General features: G+C 42.6%; 1 protein-coding gene across 1 annotated transcript in view; it reads left to right on the top strand.

Moving 5' to 3' along the window:
* Positions 1-596: 596 nt before the first annotated feature.
* LOC115106677 (kelch domain-containing protein 1-like) overlaps positions 597-17,783 on the top strand; it is a 33,799-nt gene continuing 16,612 nt past the window's right edge. Inside the window, exons 1-4 of the mRNA XM_029629646.2 lie at positions 597-847; positions 1,613-1,683; positions 2,001-2,118; positions 9,297-9,409. Of these exons, the coding sequence (XP_029485506.1) occupies positions 743-847; positions 1,613-1,683; positions 2,001-2,118; positions 9,297-9,409 (407 nt within the window). The 5' untranslated portion in view covers positions 597-742. The remainder of the gene's footprint in view (positions 848-1,612; positions 1,684-2,000; positions 2,119-9,296; positions 9,410-17,783) is intronic.

Below are 17,783 nucleotides of genomic sequence, written 5' to 3'. Positions count from 1 at the left end.
TTTTGGTGTTTTTCAGAGTCAGTGGAAAGGCCTCTTTAGTGTCCTAAGTTTGTATAATTGTGACCTTAATTGCCTACCGTCTGTAAGCTGTTAGTGTCTTAATGACCGTTCCACAGGTGCACGTTCATTAATTGTTTATGGTTCATTGAACAAGCATGGGAAACAGTGATTAAACCCTTTACAATGAATATCTGTGAATTTATTTGGATTTTTATGAATTATCTTTGAAAGACAGGGTCCTGATAAAGGGAAGTTTCTTTTTTTGCTGAGTTTACAATCAATGGCTACTAGAAGACAGAAAAACGTGTACCCTATATTTTAAGTGTTTTGTCTAATGTTAAACTGAGCAGAATTATTATATTGGTTTTTTACCTTGGCCTAATAAAATTAAACAATTAGAAGTGCATCATTATACCATATGACATAAAATGTAGGGTATTGTGTCTATATCTATCTATTCAAATGTAGCTAGTGTATTATAGCCTAAAAAATATATGTAGAAGATTTATTCAATTGAAACGGCGGCCTTCACCCAAGTCACATAATGTTCTGAAACGATTTAAGTCTCACAATAGAAACGCGGCCCAGGAGTTTAAATCAATCCTGAAAAGCACATTTCCACAGTCTCGCTTGCCTTTGCATGTAGCAAGAAGTCCATCCCATCTCAGAGCCATTAGCATTCCTATGATCTGGAGAAAGTAAAACCGAGAGACACATAGTTGCTTTTCTTTAGTCGCAGTAGATGATGGACACAGGAACCGGTGTCGAGATGTCGAACTCGCTGGAGCGGAGTGATCACACTGCATTCGTGGAAGGGAGCTTTCTTTATGTGTGGGGAGGCTGTAAGGTAAGGTTATATGGGGCAAAGTATTTATTTATTATTTAAGCCGCATTTGAGCAAAACGCTATAGGCATCACATTTAATATGTTCAGATACATTTTGAGTTGAGAAACTCGGCTTTGTTTTCACTTAACTAATTCATAGACGTAACCACCTTCAGCTCCTATCGACGATATTTTACAGCCGTGGACGTTTTTTTAGCTTCAAATCTTGTTTATTAAATTTCAAACGCATCGCTTTCAGTACGGTTTAGGAAACAAAATGAACTTGTCTTTCATACCGACAGCGAGAAATAATAATACATCATGTGAAATTACTGCACACCTTTAATAGGGTTAGGGTTCCCACACGGTCATATTACAGCGCTTGTTCACAGAAAACAAACGCGTCTCCGGACACCTGTGTATAACGAAGACAGACGCCACAAACTTGTCACTGAAAACTACAATCTGCTGCAACTGTAAAACTGGTTAAAATAATGTATGTTTAAAAAAGAATAATAATGAAAGTTGAGGGCTTTATGTTGCTAGAGCCGTACCGCAATTGAGACCCTATTTATGAGATTGAGTATTTGGTTGTTTTAGCTGCCAAAGCCAATTTACCTCTACAATAAGGTGAAATGTTGGGCTACCTTTTCCGTTTTTATTAATGTTACCACTGCCGAAACTTTTAGTAGGTTTAGCCTATTGTATGAATTGCTACAATGTTTCAATAGAGTGTTGCACTATTTTATTGACGGTAGATGTTTGTTTTTTTGATGTTCCATGACAGTCAGTCTCCGGAACAGAAACACTGTTACCCAGTGATGAGATTTGGCTGTGCGATTTGGAGAGTGGAATATGGTAAGGGTCTCATAATAACAATCTTAATGTCTGTTTCCTGTAGGATTCAAGCTCTTTAGTCATTGTTAATTTCAATTATTCAAAAATTAAATGATTCACCTGCCCGATGCGGTTGACACTTCTTTGTCATTCATTGTTTATTGCTCGTTAATATCTTCACTTCCTTGACCAAGTTTGCAGTGCCGTAGCATGTACACAAAGGCTATCAGTCTTCCCTATTTCGTTTTTTTGTGTTTGTGATAAAGCCACCTGTCCCAACACACACTACCCACAGACATACACACTACGGAGCTTTAATTTGCGTGTGTGTGTGTCAGGGAGCGGAGGGGGATGGAGGGAGAAATCCCCCCGGCCTTATCAGGCGCCTGCGGTTCTTATCACAACGGCACTCTCTACGTGTTTGGAGGGTGTGACCCAAATGGACACACCAACCAGGTAAGAATCACCCCCCTTTTCTCCCTTACCGCCCCACCCCAAGACAGCAATTATCCACCCGATGACCTAGGATCAGGTCACCCTAAACCTTACCGTTTGCTTCTGAGTCAAAACAGTTTCCGCATACATTTTGTGATATCTTTGTTTGTTTTGGTGTCTATCGTTTTTTTTTTTTTCAGCTGTTCATGCATGTGTAAAGTTCTGGAGCCTAAGTCTGCGCTTCTTTGTCTGCGATTGGTCAACAGTAGCAATTCTTCAATGAAGTGTTTGTTGACATTCAACAACAGACGACTCGTTTTCATGCACATTTTTTCACCCGAGAAATACTGCACCAAACATTTTAATGTAAAATTGCGTGACTATCACCATCCCAGCAAAAATGTCAAAATGAATTACAAAATGTTATTAATTCAGACTATTTTTGAAGAAGTGTACTTTTGCTACAGTGTCTAGAGAGGGGCAAAGAGCAGTATTACTGCTTTTTTCCCCTTGTTTTCCAAGCGAAGGTATTTTAAGGGAGTATGCGAGCACAGACATTCACTGCTCTTAGCTAAGTTCGGCAAGGAGCAAACCAAACCTATGAGCCTTTATCCAGCTGTGTCCTTTCCCCCCCTTGGAGGTACAAAGTGTTAAAGAGTGAAACTGACCTCCGATCAGATTGTGTGATTGATAGGGGCCTATTAAGAGAACCAAGAAAGGCCAAAAGCTGTCGGACGTGTTTTGTTTTGTTCATGGCCACATAGCATTGTTATGAAAACTATCCGTGATATGCAACCTGGGCTGTAACCTGATATCAAAGAAGTGCAGACAGAGAAAAAGACAGGAATGCATTAGTGCCATTCCTAGGACCTGTGTTCATGAGAATTTGGCTGCTTGTCGATTGGAAGTGAATTGGAAGCTGACTTTGTGAAAAGGGGAGTTCGAAATGGTCTTTGGTAGACTATTACATCTGGGCTTGGGAAAGTTTTCTTTGGTATGACAAGGAAACAAACCTTTCGTGGTAGTTGTTAGTACACTGCTAATAATTTGATAACCATAAGCAGCATGGTAGTAGCTCCACCTTGCTCTCTGATCGAGCTAAGTCAAATCAAATCAAACTTTATTTATCACATGCACCGAATACAACAGATGTAGACCTTAGAGTGAAATGCTTGCTTACAAGCCCTTAACCAACAATTCTTTAAGAAGTTTTAAGGGGAAAAAAGTGTTAAGCAGAAAATAAAAGTAACAAATAATTAAACAGCAACAGTAAAATAAGAAGCGAGGCTATATACAGAGGGTACTGGTACAGAGTCAATGTGTGGGGGACCCACCAATTAGTCGAGGTCATTGAGGTAATATGTACATATAGGTAGAGTTAAAGTGACTATGCATAGATTATAAACTGAGCGTAAAAGAGGGGTCTGGAGTCTTTGACAATTTTTAGGGCCTTCCTCTGACACCGCCTGGTATAGAGGTCCTGGATGGCAAGAAGCTTGGGCCCAGTGATGTACTGGGCCGTACGCACTACCCTCTGTAGTGCCTTGCGGTCGGAGGCCGAGCAGTTGCCATACCAGGCGGCGACGCAACCAGTAAGGATGTTCTCGATGGAGCAGCTGTAGAACATTTTGAGGATCTGAGGACCCATGCCAAATCTTTTCAGTCTCCTGAGGGGGAATAGGCTTTGTCGTGCCCTCTTCACAATTGTCTTAGTGGGTTTGGACCATGGTCGTTTTTTGGTGATGTGGGCACCAAGGACCTTGACGCTCTCAACCTGTTACACTACAACCCCGTCTGAGAATGGGGGCGTGCTTGGGCCTCCTTTTCCTGTAGACCATAATCATCTTCTTTATCTTGATCACGTTGAGGGAGAGGTTGTTGTCCTTGCCCCACACGGTCAGGTCTCTGACCTCCTCCCTATAGGCTGCCTCATCGTTGTCTGTGATTTTTTTGCACTGTTGCACTGTTGTGTTATCGGCAAACTTGATGATGGTGTTGGAGTTGTGCCTGGCCTTGCAGTCATGAGTGAACAGGGAGTACCTGAAGGTACTGAGCACGCACCCCTGAGGGGCCCCTGTGTTGAGGATCAGCATGGCGGATGTGTTGTTCCCTACCCTTACCACCTGGGGGCGGCCCGTCAGGAATTCCAGCATCCAGTTGCAGAGGGAGGTGTTTATTCCCAGGGTCCTTTGCTTAGTGATGAGATTTGAGGGCACTATGGTGTTGAACGCTGAGCTGTAGTCAATTAATAGCATTCTCACATAGGTGTTCCTTTTGTCCAGGTGGGAAAGGGCAGTGTTGAGTGCAATAGAGATTGCATCATCTGTAGATCTGTTGGGGTGGTATGCAAATTGGAGTGGGTCTAGGGTTTCTGGGATAATGGTGTTGATGTGAGCCATGACCAGCCTTTCAAAGCACTTCGTGGCTACAGATGTGAGAGATATGGGTCGGTAGTCATTTAGGCAGGTTACCTTAGTGTTCTTGGGCACAGGGACTATAGTGGTCTGCTTGAAACATGTTGGTATTACAGACTCCGTCAGGGACTGGTTGAAAATGTCAGTGAAAATGCTTGCCAGTTGGTCATGCTTGAAGTGCACGTCCTGGTAATTCGTCTGGCCCTGCGGCCTTGTGAAGTGTCATTCAAGCTATACGATTCAATGTACTTTATCTATTTACATGGAAATTCATTTTGTGAAGTCTGCAAACAAATACACAAAAACAATACACTATAATACAGGTAATGCAGAAAAAATGGATAGTTAATGCACACATATTCACAGTTGCTGTGTCCTACTGTCGGACCATGTATTGGACCTACATCTGTCCTATGTCCCACTGTTCATGGCCATCGGAATGAAACTTGACCTGCTCCTATTCTTGCTGAACAGTGATACTTTAGAGTATATCTCCTTCTGGAGGGCAGCAGCTCAAATCATTGGGCAAGGTTGTGTGTGGGGTCCTCTATGGATCGTTTGGCCTTTTCCATTGCCCGTCTATCAACGATTCCCTGAAGACCCTGGGTGTTGACATGCAGTTCAAATCCAATTTTATTTGTCACATGCGCTGAATACAACCGAACCGTTGTGGACTTTACCGTGAAATGCTTACTTACCTTTCCCAACAATGCAAATTTAAAATGCAACAAATTTAAGGAAATGGTAAAACAAATTACAATGAGGCTAGAGTCCAGTGAGTCAGCATAGAGCCAGTGCAAAAAAATATAGGGGGTCAATGCAAATACTCCGGGTAGCCATTTGATTAACTGTTCAGCAGTCTTATATCTTGGGGGTAGAAGCTGTTCAGGAGCGTTTTGGTGCCATACTTGGCACTCCGGTGCCGCTTACCGTGCGGCAGCGGAGAGAACAGTCTATGACTTGGGTGCTGGAGTCTTTTTTTAAGGCCTTCCTCTGACACCGCCTGGTATAGAGGTCCTGGATGGCAGTGAGCTCAGCTCCAGTGATTTACTGGGTTGTTTGCACTACCCTCTGTAGTGCCTTGCGGTCAGATGCCAAGCAGTTGCCATACCAGGCAGTGACGTAGTCAGTCAAGATGCTCTCAATGGTGCAGCTGAATAACTTTTTGAGTATCTGTGGGTCCATGCCAAATTTTTTCAGCCTCCTGAGGGGGAAGAAGTGTTGTTGTGCCCTCTTCATGACTGGGTTAGTGTTTGGGCCATGATACGTCCTTAGTGATGTGGACACCGATGAACTTGAACCTCTCGACCCGCTCCACTACAGCTCCGTTGATGTGAATGGGGGGCGTGCTCGTCCTTCTGTTTCCTGTGTTCAAAGACCAGCTCATTTGTCTTGCTGAAGTTGAGGGGAGAGGTTGTTGACCTGGCACCACACCACACACTCTCATTGTCGTTGGTGTTCAGGACTACCACTGTCATGTCGTCAGCAAACTTAATGATGGTGTTGGAGTCTTGTGCGGCCACACAGTCGTGGGTGAATGGGGAGTACAGGATGGAACTAAGCACAAAGTTGTCTTAGTCTGCATAGGAGGTGCAGATGTTGTTGGATTTAAAAAATAAAATAAAAAATTCAGTGTTGCCATTAAAAGTGAGTGTGCTGTCCATGATATTCCCCAGGTACTTGAATCTCCCCGCTCTTTCTGCCTGTTCAATACCCAGGAATAGCTGGCTTCCTCTGCTTTCCTCTGGAAATCAATGAGCATTGATTTTGTTGATGTTGCGTGTGAGGTTGTTATAGCACCATTCATAAACCCTGTTTACTTCTGTTTGGGAATGCATTGTGTAATCTGAGGAGTCCACAAGGGTGGCGTCGTCGGTGTATTTCGCTGCCAAGCAGTCTCTGTCTGAACCTTTCATGTCATTGGTGGACATGGAGAATAGCACTGGGGAGATTAATTTCCCCCTTGAACCAGTAGATGTACACAGAGGAAGGGATGTTGTGTTGTTGAACTTGGCATACTGCCCCCTGTTCAGCAGGAAGTCCAGCACCCACAAGATAATGCTGGGGTCTACCTGCAGGTGTTAGAGTTTTACACAGAGAAGGTGAGGCTGCATGCAGTCAAAAAGCAGAAGAGAATTCCAGGAAAAGGATGCACACACAAGAGAGACAGTGGAAATCCGGTGGGACCATTCTACCCAATGAGAGGGCAGATACGCGTGTGAACAACAGGCACAACTAAGTAGTTTTTCTCAGTCGCCGGAATGCCACGTGCATCCACTTATATCAGTACATTTGTAACAGCCTAAACTGCCATACAGTGGAATTGGCCTGAGACCCAAGTAATCCATTTGGGCCCGATAACTCACACCGGTATCGGCCCGGAGCTCAATCCCTTCCTCCTAGCCATAAGTAATACTGCCTAATGCGGCCCAGACTCGGGCCACATGACGTCGGCCAAGTCTGACTCTCAGCCGAGTGCCCCGACTCTCAACCGGAATCGGCCCAGATCCACTGGGCTAGCTGGGGCAAAGAGCGATTTGCATTTCTTGCTAGCTAACCAAATGACACGTGCATCTCTAGTTGTGTAGCTACCGAAAAAAATTATACAAGAGCACATTTTTAATTACAATGACGGCCTACCAAAAGGCTGGGATTGCAAATAAAATATAGGACAAAACACACATCATGACAAGAGACGCCACAACACTACATAGAGACCTAAGACAACAACATAGCATGGCAGCAACACAACACGACAACAACATGGTAGCAACAAAACGTGGTACAAACATTATTGGGCACAGACAACAGCACAAAAGGCAAGAAGGTAGAGGCAACAGTACATGACGCTAAGCAGCCATAACTGTCAGTCAGAGTGTCCACAATTTGAGTCTTTGAATTAAGAAACATGATAGTAATATTTTTTGGGACTACCAAGAAATGTATTGGTGAATTATATTGAGCTGCATCCATCTTTTCTGCCTACAATGCCTTAGTGTACATCATGGAATGTTGAGTCAAATAGAAATAACCTTCTTTAAAAAAAACCTGTTTTAAAGTTGGTTTTGTAGCATAAACTGGGAATTTGATATTTTGGAGTGATATGATGGTCTGTTTTCATATCTGCAAAGTAATTAAAACATTGTAAGTTCCACTTTAAGGAGAGTGCAAAAGATGTCTGCCAGTTCATCTGCACATTCCTTCGGTAGCCGTCCCTTGGTTTCCACTTTCTTTTTGTAGTTGTCTTTAGCCTGGGCTATTTGTTGTTTTAATGGTCCCTTGCAGTTTTCACTTCCTTTTGGTTGCCAGCAGAAAGGGATGTCTGTTTCAGCTCTGCACTAATCCAAGGCTTGTTATTTGGATAGCATTTCACCATCTTTGTGGGGACTAACATGCCCTCACAGAAATGGCTGTATGCAAGTCTCTGCTGATACTGATAATGTCCCAATTTGTACAGGGAAAAACATCCTTGCAGGCTATTTATATTGACCCCCCCACCCACTTGTAAAGTGCATAGTCACTTTACATATTACCTTTATTCCCACACATTGACTTGGTACCGGTACCCCCTGTATATAGCCTCATTATTGTTATGTAATTTGTTACTTTTGATTAGATTTTTTTGTTACTTTAGTTTATTCAGTCAATATTTTCTGAACTCTATATCTTGAACTGCATTGTTAGTTAAGGGCTTGTAAGTAAGCATTTCACGGTCAAGTCTACATCTGTTGTATTCGGCGCATGTGACAAATACAATTTGTTTGCTCTGTCGTTTCATCTGACCATATCTGAACTGCCCTTTCCAATAGTTTTCCTGCTCTTGTTTGTATTTTAGTAGTACTGGAGGCATCTGCAGTGACTTGTATGCCCTGTTAATATTACCATAACACAAGTCTAATTTCCTATCTCCCCTTGTGCTACAAGTAACACATTGTTCATAGTTTTAAAGGTCAGTGTGAAGTGAGCAAGAGTTAAAATCTCCAGGAGACAAATTGGTAGGTGATGTTAGCAGCAATTGTAGTAGCATGCTGTGGCTGGTACATAAACAGTTGGGATAAACACTGAAATGGCGCAATGAGATGCCTAACATTTCAACGTCTTTTGCTCTTGATATTTATGGAAGAACACCAGCGTTCGTTTATGTAGAAACACACCCCCTCCTCCGGCGATGCCAGGTCGCGCTCTGCGTGAATGGGACCATAAAATCCATTCCATTTCAGCACATTAGAAATCTCATCAGCTAACCAAGTCTCTGTAAAACTGTGTGAAAGTGAGTGAAAACATCTCTATATTCACTCAGAAAGCAGGCATTGGCGTTGAGATCATTAAGGATCAAAATTGACACACACACACACAGCTGTCCTACTATACTTGACTTTTTGGGGGCCAACAATTGATTCCCATTCAAAGCTCTATTTTCCCTAACTCCTAAACCTTACCCCAAACTAATCCACTAACCCTAAACCTAAAATGGCCATTTTACAAGTGGGGACCAGCAAAATGTGCTCACTTCTCTGAATTTTAGTTGGTTTACTATTCTTGTGAGGACTTCTGGTACTCCACAAGTATAGTAAAATGTGTGTGTGCGCACACACAAAGACCAACATAGGGCTACATTGCTTACACCCTAAATGCAATCCTCTTGCATCTACAGAAGTGCCTAGTAGGTTGGGGTTGTTTCTGGACAGAGCCTATACCTTTTATGTCTTTGATACATTATGGAGCAACAGTCCACTGCTTGTGTTAAAATGAGAGCGTAATGTTCCTGTGTTGCTCTGTCTGCAGCTGTACAGTGTTGACCTGCTGGAAGGATGCTACACCTGGAGGAAAGTGACAGACGCTGGGGGAAACACCCCCTCACCCAGAGACAAACAGTCCTGTTGGGTAAACCGAGACAGGTACACACGCACATCATGTTTTTCTATGCTTGTGGGGACCTAAAATAGATTTCCATTCAAAATGCAACTCCTTACCCTAAACCTCTAACCCTAATTATAACCCTAACTCTTATGCTTAAAATAGTATTTTTAATTGTGGGAAATGTACCCACGAGGGAGAATTTTCCTTGTAATACTATCGTTGTGGGGACTTTGGGGGATTTCCGCTACTCACAAGGATGGTAACACACACACACAAACACACACAAAGACCAACATGGCTACAGAACTTTGTCAGCGTGCTATCTCTGCAAGCACTAAAGTAATGTACACACGCACACATTTTTTTTTACTTTTAAGAATTTTATGGAATTTTCATTACATGACATCTAGTGGCCTTTTTGGGTACTTCAGATAATTAAAGGTGTCTAAATTTCTCTGGACATCTTTTTGGCCTTACCTGTCCCACTATTGTTTGTGGATATATATATATATATATATATATATAAAAAATAGAATGACAAAGCTGTAAAACATTATCCTCACTACAACCCATTAACTTAGTGAATAACATTGGTGTTTAATAAGACGATTTCAGTATAAAATATCTTATTTTACGGGGTATTTATTTTTTATTTGACCTTTTGACGGCCTAGGAACAGTGGGTTAAATTGCCTTGTTTTGGGGGCAGAACGACAGATTTTTTTACCATGTCAGATCGGGGATTCAAGATCGAAATGCTCTAACCACTAGGCTACCTGACGCCCCAGGGTAGGCTGTCATTGTAAATAAGCATTTGTTCTTAACTGGCTTGCCTAGTTAAATAAAGGTTCATAAAATGTGTATATAAGAGAGTAATAGGATACGGCATGTGTCAAAATTGATTGATTGCTGACCTTATGACCTGATGACATGTACTGAATATGTGCCCCCGCCCCGCCCCCCCTGTTCGTGTGGTCATGTGTTAGAGGGTGTTTGAACTTTTGGGGCCCATGCCCACCTCCACCCCCCAGTTTTATCTCCCTTATGGTTGTTATCTATGAAGCAGGAATGTCTGGGGCTATAGATAGCGCTGGGGCCTCAGCATTATAAATGTCCAGAACAAGGCTTGCGAAACCCAGAACCGTAAACCCTATTTTTTAAACATGGATTTTGCGATCAGTGGTAAAGCTGTGATGACTGTAGCCTCGGAGGCAGGACCGCGTCTGAAACATCGAGAAAGGGCAAAGTATACAGCCGCAATATACGATGCACCAAAAAAGCGTTTTTTAAACGTGTATAGAACCCAGATACCGCCCGCAACGGCGCTGAAAGATGAAGTGTTGATGTCTAACGGACAGCATTGGGGGCATCTGTTTGATTACTTGGCCTGTAGCGTGAAACTCTATACGTTAGCCGAAGGAGAAGAATATACCGACCAGAAATTAGGCGTGACTTATGATGTTGAAGACTGGACGGTTTTTCGACAGGTTTTGTGTCCCGAACTGAGCCGTATCACCAAGGGTTACAGCTTGTTCACAGGCTACGAGACCCGTTGGGAAGGTACCCCGGACACCTCAGGAAGAGTATCAGCCCTTCCTCATGTCTTTTGCTCAACGATCCTTAATAATAATCTACTAAAACCTGTCTTCGGCTATTCACCTCCAAGATTGAATCAGAGCAGGCATAAACAATCATGCTAACCGTACAGGCTAAAGGTGTACGGAAACGCATTTCCAGCCTGAGGTTACCTTGGGACACCACAGAAAGATTTCCTGAGGTGTCATCATCTGGGGATAAATTGAAGCATACATTGTGTAACCCTCGGCAAAATCATTTCTGTCAATAGGTAAAGAGAGATCTTTTAGATGCCTCCCGGTAGCCAGGAATAGATTGTAAAATTCTCGCACAGATATGTTGTTATTAAATTGCGGTTGGAAAGCCTTAGCAGGGACCTGACGTCCGTCCTGACACAGAGCGACATACTCTGCATTGAAGTGTTGAAAATTAAAGTTTTTTTTATTTAAGCTGCCCGTATTGGAGGCGTGATCAACCAAACGTCCAAAATCAGAGTTGGAAGGGCTGATGAGTTGGAAGAGTTGGAAGGGCTGATGAGCCGACTGATTGGAAAACAATTTTGCGGAGTGTTGGCTTGTGATGAATTACCTATGGAGAAATGGAAGGTGCGGCCTGCAATGTTTATTGTCAATACCCATCCTAAAAACATGCCGGGTGAACATTGGCTAGCTGTGACCTTAGAAGAGGAAGGAGGAAGAAAAATCTCAACTTTTTTTGATTCCTATGGTTTCCCACCCGGTTTTTCACATTTCCCCAAATCTATTAAAGAATTTCTGACCAAAAATGGCTCAAAGATATACTACAATATCAAACAGGTGCAAGATACCCTTTCAACGACATGCGGTCAACACTGTGTATTCTACCTATGCCAAAGAGTCCGGGGAGTTTCTTTTGAAGATGTTATGTCTCTTTATAAGGATGATTTAAGAAGTAATGATAAAGTTGTAGCTTGTTTTGTTAGAAAATATGAAAAGTGTTCAAATGTGTATCCTCTAAGAACGTGTAATCAAGGCGTATGCTCACGCCAAATGTTTCAAGAATGCCACAAATGTTAAATTGCTTATTTTTCAAATAAAATTTATTGAATTTAATCATAGTCATTCAAAAGTCATTCAAAAGGCTAACCACCCAGAGAGATCGGGATTAGGGAAAGGTCCAGAGGCGTTCAGGGGGGTAAATGGGTTATCGTCATTCATTTCATAAGGATGCGAGGGTTTTGGGGCATCTTTAGGGGTGCTGTATCTCGGTGACGGTTTGTGTTTTAAAGAGTGAATCTGTTGCCGAATCTTATAGTTGGGTACACCCGAGAGGGGTATGTTGAGGATGGCCAGGGCCTTAAGAAACTGAAGCCACCCTGGAGGTCTTCGGTCATCAGCCACCTTGTGGGCAGATGTGGTACTTTTAAGCAAGTCAAGTATATGTGAACCCTTGACAACAGCCCCCTGAAGGATAAACTCTCCTTTGTCATTCCAAGTAGCTGCCCCATTTGAGTCTTTTAGCTTGTTCATAATGTAGCTAACATTTTTCCTGTTACGTGCCGGAACATGGGTTAACAAGTCATGCATAACTTTATCTTCAACAGGCATTTGATCTTCAGATGGTAAGCTCGCAGGTACAGGCCTTACAGGGGCGTGGCTCTCGCGAGGCTCGTCATCTTTTAAAGGGTCCTGTAGGGAAATAGTTAAATGGCCTGTCTCTCTCTCTCCCCTTGTTTCACCAAGGACAAATACCTTTGCAAGAGGTTTGTGTATTTTTGGACCTTATCATAGGGGTTCAATCCTTTTTGATTCAAAATATCCTTCATGGCCGTATCCAAATCATTTTCCGCTGTTTGTCTGATATTTTCGGGGGCCCCTGCATTTGTTTTTTTAAGTCTATCCAACTCTTGTTGTGGCACCAGATACATTTTATTGGCCATCACCCTATGTGTTCAACCACCACGTCGGGCTGCAATAAGGCTGGTGATGAAGGGCACGGCTATACTTAGTAAAGGTAGAATAAAACCGCCAGACTGTTGTATGCTATGTCGTTTCTTTTGAAGACTGACCCTTTTATTGGCAAAGAGCTTGATCGAGGTCTTTTGTCTCTTTAATTTTTTCAATTGTGTCAGGGTGAGTGGAATGCGTCCTTTGAGAAGATTCAAAGCAATCTCACATAGGGATAATATGAGATCTGAAGAACAGTGACCCAAGATGGCCTTCCGTTCATTAGATGTAGCCCCAACTAGGCTTCTCAAGAGGGGCAAGTTTCTTTTTAAACGCAGAGACATAGCGGCTACTTTTTTTTTTAGGAATGTACGCAGCCGGCCACTCCCACGGGAACAGACCGGTTCGTAGCCTCAGGTGTTCTGGAGTATTTGCTTTTAAATCCACGATTAAATAAGAAAATGGCGCTTGGGTTGCGTCCTCGTAGCTCTCCATGAAGTAGGATTTCCTTCCGGGTACATCTGCTGAGCTAGAGTGTTAATTTGTAGTTTGTCTCTAGGATTTTTGAACAAAACCATGTAATTGGCGTTCAAACTGATGGTGCGGCTATTTTTACCTTGGTGAAACACATTCTGCACCAAGTAAAGCACGGACAGGTTTCTATGATGAGTATATTGGGTAAACGCTCGGGCAATTTCGGGATGTTCGCTACCTGCAAATAGCATATCGTCCAAAACCAACAGATTGTTTTTATGAGGAGGTAAAGTTCATCATCAGACAGGGTATCAGGTATTCCTTCAACAAACTTGATTTTTATTGTCTTCAACAATTCATCATACAGAGGTTGATAACATGAATAACACCACACAACATTATCAGGCTTTTGAGATAACACATGTTCAGAATTCTCTAAAATACTTTTTACAAAACAAGTTTTACCACTATTCGAAGGCCCTGCGATTAAGGCCGAAAATGGTAGTTGCAACCGGGGGTCAAAACCTTCTACAGCAGTCATTATATCTTAAGCTTTAAGACCCCTGTAGCTTGTAGCATAAGTCAGTAGCCATAGGGCAATGTAGTCCCGTCAGGCAAAAGCACTCTCTTGTCATAGACAACCCTGAATCTTTTAATGAGTGGGGCATTCCTCAGATGGAAGCCCTTTTTATCCCTAACAATCTTTTGTAGGAGCTCAAAATCTCCAAGTCACTATTCCTGTCATTTAGGAACCCCTCAACCAAGCGTGTGATTGATTCCAAATTTACACGCTGGGCATTTTCATAGTTTTGAGTCACTCCTTTGGCTTTCAATACCACGTGATTCTTTAGCGTTCTAAAAGCATAGCTTTTGGGCCCACAGGATGACCATTCTGTGATATGGTCACCCTCTGCGAGTTCGCTCGTTAAGCCACCCAGATAGTTGCTGAGTGGGGGGCTCCAATCCCCTGGTTTGCTTACATAGACCACAGAGTCTGTGTCGTGGTAAAGTACCCGCCTCTGAAGCTGCTCCATGAGCTTGTACAGTTCAAGTCGGCCATAGGCCGTGGTAAATGCTGCAAGAAACACATTTACATTACCCGGGGGTAGAACCCACTTCTTGTTACATCGCCATTGCACCAAGGCAATGTCTTGACTCAAGAATGAAAAATGTGAAATTTCGTATTGGTCAAAAAAAATGAATTCCAAAAATTCTTCAGGGTCTTTAATAATCGACGTTGTCAACATATTACACCTCTGCGCTAATTTGCCCCAAAGCGAATTTAGGTACAATTTCCACACATTTTGTTTGGTTTTGTTGACCTCTATTCTGTCAGGGTCAAGAAGGATGCCTTCTCTGTCATGATAGTCTTGAATGTACCTGTCTTTACTTTCTTGATCTGTGACCGATGCAGGATAGCCTGAAGCCATTTGCTTACATCTCAAGAAGGTCTTGATGTACTCTTTAAAAAGAGTGTCTGATTTCTTTGGAAAGTTCCATACTTCAAAGATTTTGGCCACACGATACCCCATCTCTAAAGCCTTAGAGAATTCAGCTGTGACCCATACACCTGTCAGTGCTCTTTCTTGATCGGTGTGATCACATGGGGTTTGTTGTATGTTTTCACTGCAGGTGCGACAAAGGGGAAAGAAAAGTTTTCCTTGAGTGCCCCTGTAAGGCAACACAGGTATAAACAAACCCCTTGGAGGGTAGACTGTTGCTTTGATCAGACCAAAATAGTTTTGAGGTAAGTCAAAATCACGATGAATAATTTCAGGATGACCTATAGGATAGCATGAGGAACTCATTACATGCGGATAAAGGGATGTAAAATCCACATAGCCTATTGTCTCGTCGGGTTGCGCTACATACCTCAATGTCAAAGCATTGGTACGGCCGCCATACAAGGCCTGTCTTGGCTCCAGAGGTTCTGGGATGTCAAAGCTGGAAAGGAATGCTTGAACATGAGGATCAGACTTTTTGAGGGCTGTCCATTCGTGCTCCCACAAAACAACCACTTTTAGACCGTAAGTAGCCTGTAACGAATCAACTTTGTCTTGAAACTCTTGGTACATTTCCCCAAAAGTCTTTTGGGTTAGGACACATATGTTCTGGGGCACAAAGCAAGATTTGCAACCATGGAAGAAACAACCGTTGTACTCATACACGGTCTCAACCCCGTCAATCTTGGTGTAGCCATCTACATGGTAAGAGCCAAACGCCTTCTCCCCTCGATTCAAAGCATGTTGAATAAAAATGTCTTTATCCTAGGCCATATACTCTAGCCATTGAATGGACCCACTAGAGTAGGCCTTGAACTGGCGTCGGTAGTTGTCAGGCGAGGGGATCGCTATAGAGGATGTCGGCATATAGTGTGTACGGTATGTTTTCATGCATGCCGATGCAATCGTTGTACAACTCCAAGGGTCAATACCTGCATCTTTGATTACCTCTTCTCTGAATCTGAGGCATCCTTCACGAAGTATAACCACATCATTGTCACAGTATGATTCCATCTCTTTATGGAAATCAAAGGTGCCATATCTTACTGTCTCATACCAAGTCATGAATCTCTCTCGCTCTTTGGGAGACATTTGATCACACCCATACATTTCTGGGCTGGGATATGATCCTATATAGTGTAGATTCTCCTCAGATGTGAAGAAGTGGGGGAACCAGCCTTTCACAGAGTTTTCAAAACCCAAGGCCTCTGGCATTTGAGCCAATCTCATGGGTAAGAAGCTTAAACTGTCAATGTATCTCTGGTTGAAGGCGGGATCTACAAAACACAGGATTTTACTCCCTTGCGCTAGGACCCTCGGCGCTATGCCTTGCTGTATCAAGGGGTTCAGAAGAAGGTACGAGTCGTAGGCTCTAGCATTGTGCGCTATGAACGTAAAGTTTCGGTACTGTGGTTTTCTAAAATGTTTTAGAAAGAGTAGTGCACAATTGGATCCTTCTGCAGACCACTTTTCCCCCGTGAATGTCATGGTAGATACAAAAATAGGCAAATGATCCCCCGATTGCTGATTTGTCTCAAAATCATAGAACACATATTTCTCTGAAGGTTCATCTTCAGCCAAGGGCTGAATATAACACTCGTGTGGCACTTCTTGAACCACTTCAGCATTTCTGCTTTTCAGACCCCCTTTACAGATTGGACACTGTAGGATTCCACAAACATGTGGTTTAGGGCTATCTATTTTAACTAGTTGCTCCTACCCTCTACTTTTTTGAACATTTTGTTAAAAATCGCGCAACATTTCAGCGCCCTGCTACTCATGCCAGGAATATAGTACGTTCATATGGTTAGAATGTGTGTATAGGAAACCCTCGGACGTTTTTAAAACTGGTTAAATCACGACTGTGGCTATTACATAACGTGCGTTACATCGGAAAGCGCAGGAAAACCTGATCACAGAAAATGGAAATAAATATCCTTGCGCCACTTCCAGCATTTGTTAACAGTGAGCCGAATTAGATAAGACCGAGCATTCAACTCCCACAGCATCCCCATGTAGTCGAGTATCTTGTGAATTTAATCCTCTTTGATTCTTGGTTGAACCGAAAGAGGGGCACGACGTACCTCCGGTCTCCGCCCAGATCATTCCGGAAGAGCTCTCTCCTGAAATTTTTTCCAAGACGACAGCTAATGATATGTACATCGCCTACGGATGATTTTTATCGCTTATTAACGTTTACTAATACCTAAAGTAGCATTACAAACGTATTTCGAAGTGTTTTGTGAAAGTTTATCGTCTACTTTTTGAATTTTAAAAAAATGACGTTACGTTGTGAAATCGCTGTTTTTTCCGTTTATCACACAGTCTACATATAACGATATCTTGGCTTTATATGGCCCGATTTAATCGAAATAAAGACCCAATAGTGTTTATGGGACATCTAGGAGTGCCAACAAAGAAGATGGTGAAAGGTAATGACTGTTTTCTATTTTATTGTGTGGTTTGTGTAACGCCGAAATGCTAATTATTTTGTTTACGTCCCCTGCTGTGCTTTTCTGTTGTAGTGTATTGGTGCATGCTATCAGATAATAGCTTCTCATGCTGTCGCCGAAAAGCATTTTAAAAATCTGACTTGTTGCCTGGATTCACAACGAGTGTAGCTTTAATTTGATACCCTGCATGTGTATTTTAATGAACTTTTGAGTTTTAACTAATACTATTAGCATTTAGCGTAGCGCATTTGCATTTCCAGAGCTCTAGTTGGGACGCAAGCGTCCCAGGTAGAGGTAAGAGGTTAAGGCTGTAATTGCAATGACATTTTGGGCATTTCTTGTTAATGGCACAAATGCTTACAGATTTACAGGCCTTAGGGTGCCATGTTTCAATTTTGTGTTTATCGTAACAGTAGGTCGAACGACATGTGCGATGGCAATCCTCACATGGTGTCAAGTTTAGGGTCTGCATAGGGCACTCGGC

This window comes from Oncorhynchus nerka, linkage group LG23, assembly GCF_034236695.1.
Source record: "Oncorhynchus nerka isolate Pitt River linkage group LG23, Oner_Uvic_2.0, whole genome shotgun sequence".
In the NCBI taxonomy this organism is placed as follows: Eukaryota; Metazoa; Chordata; class Actinopteri; order Salmoniformes; family Salmonidae; genus Oncorhynchus; species Oncorhynchus nerka.
The sequence above is the reverse complement of the archived record's forward strand: the minus strand, read 5'-3'. Positions and strand labels throughout refer to the sequence as shown.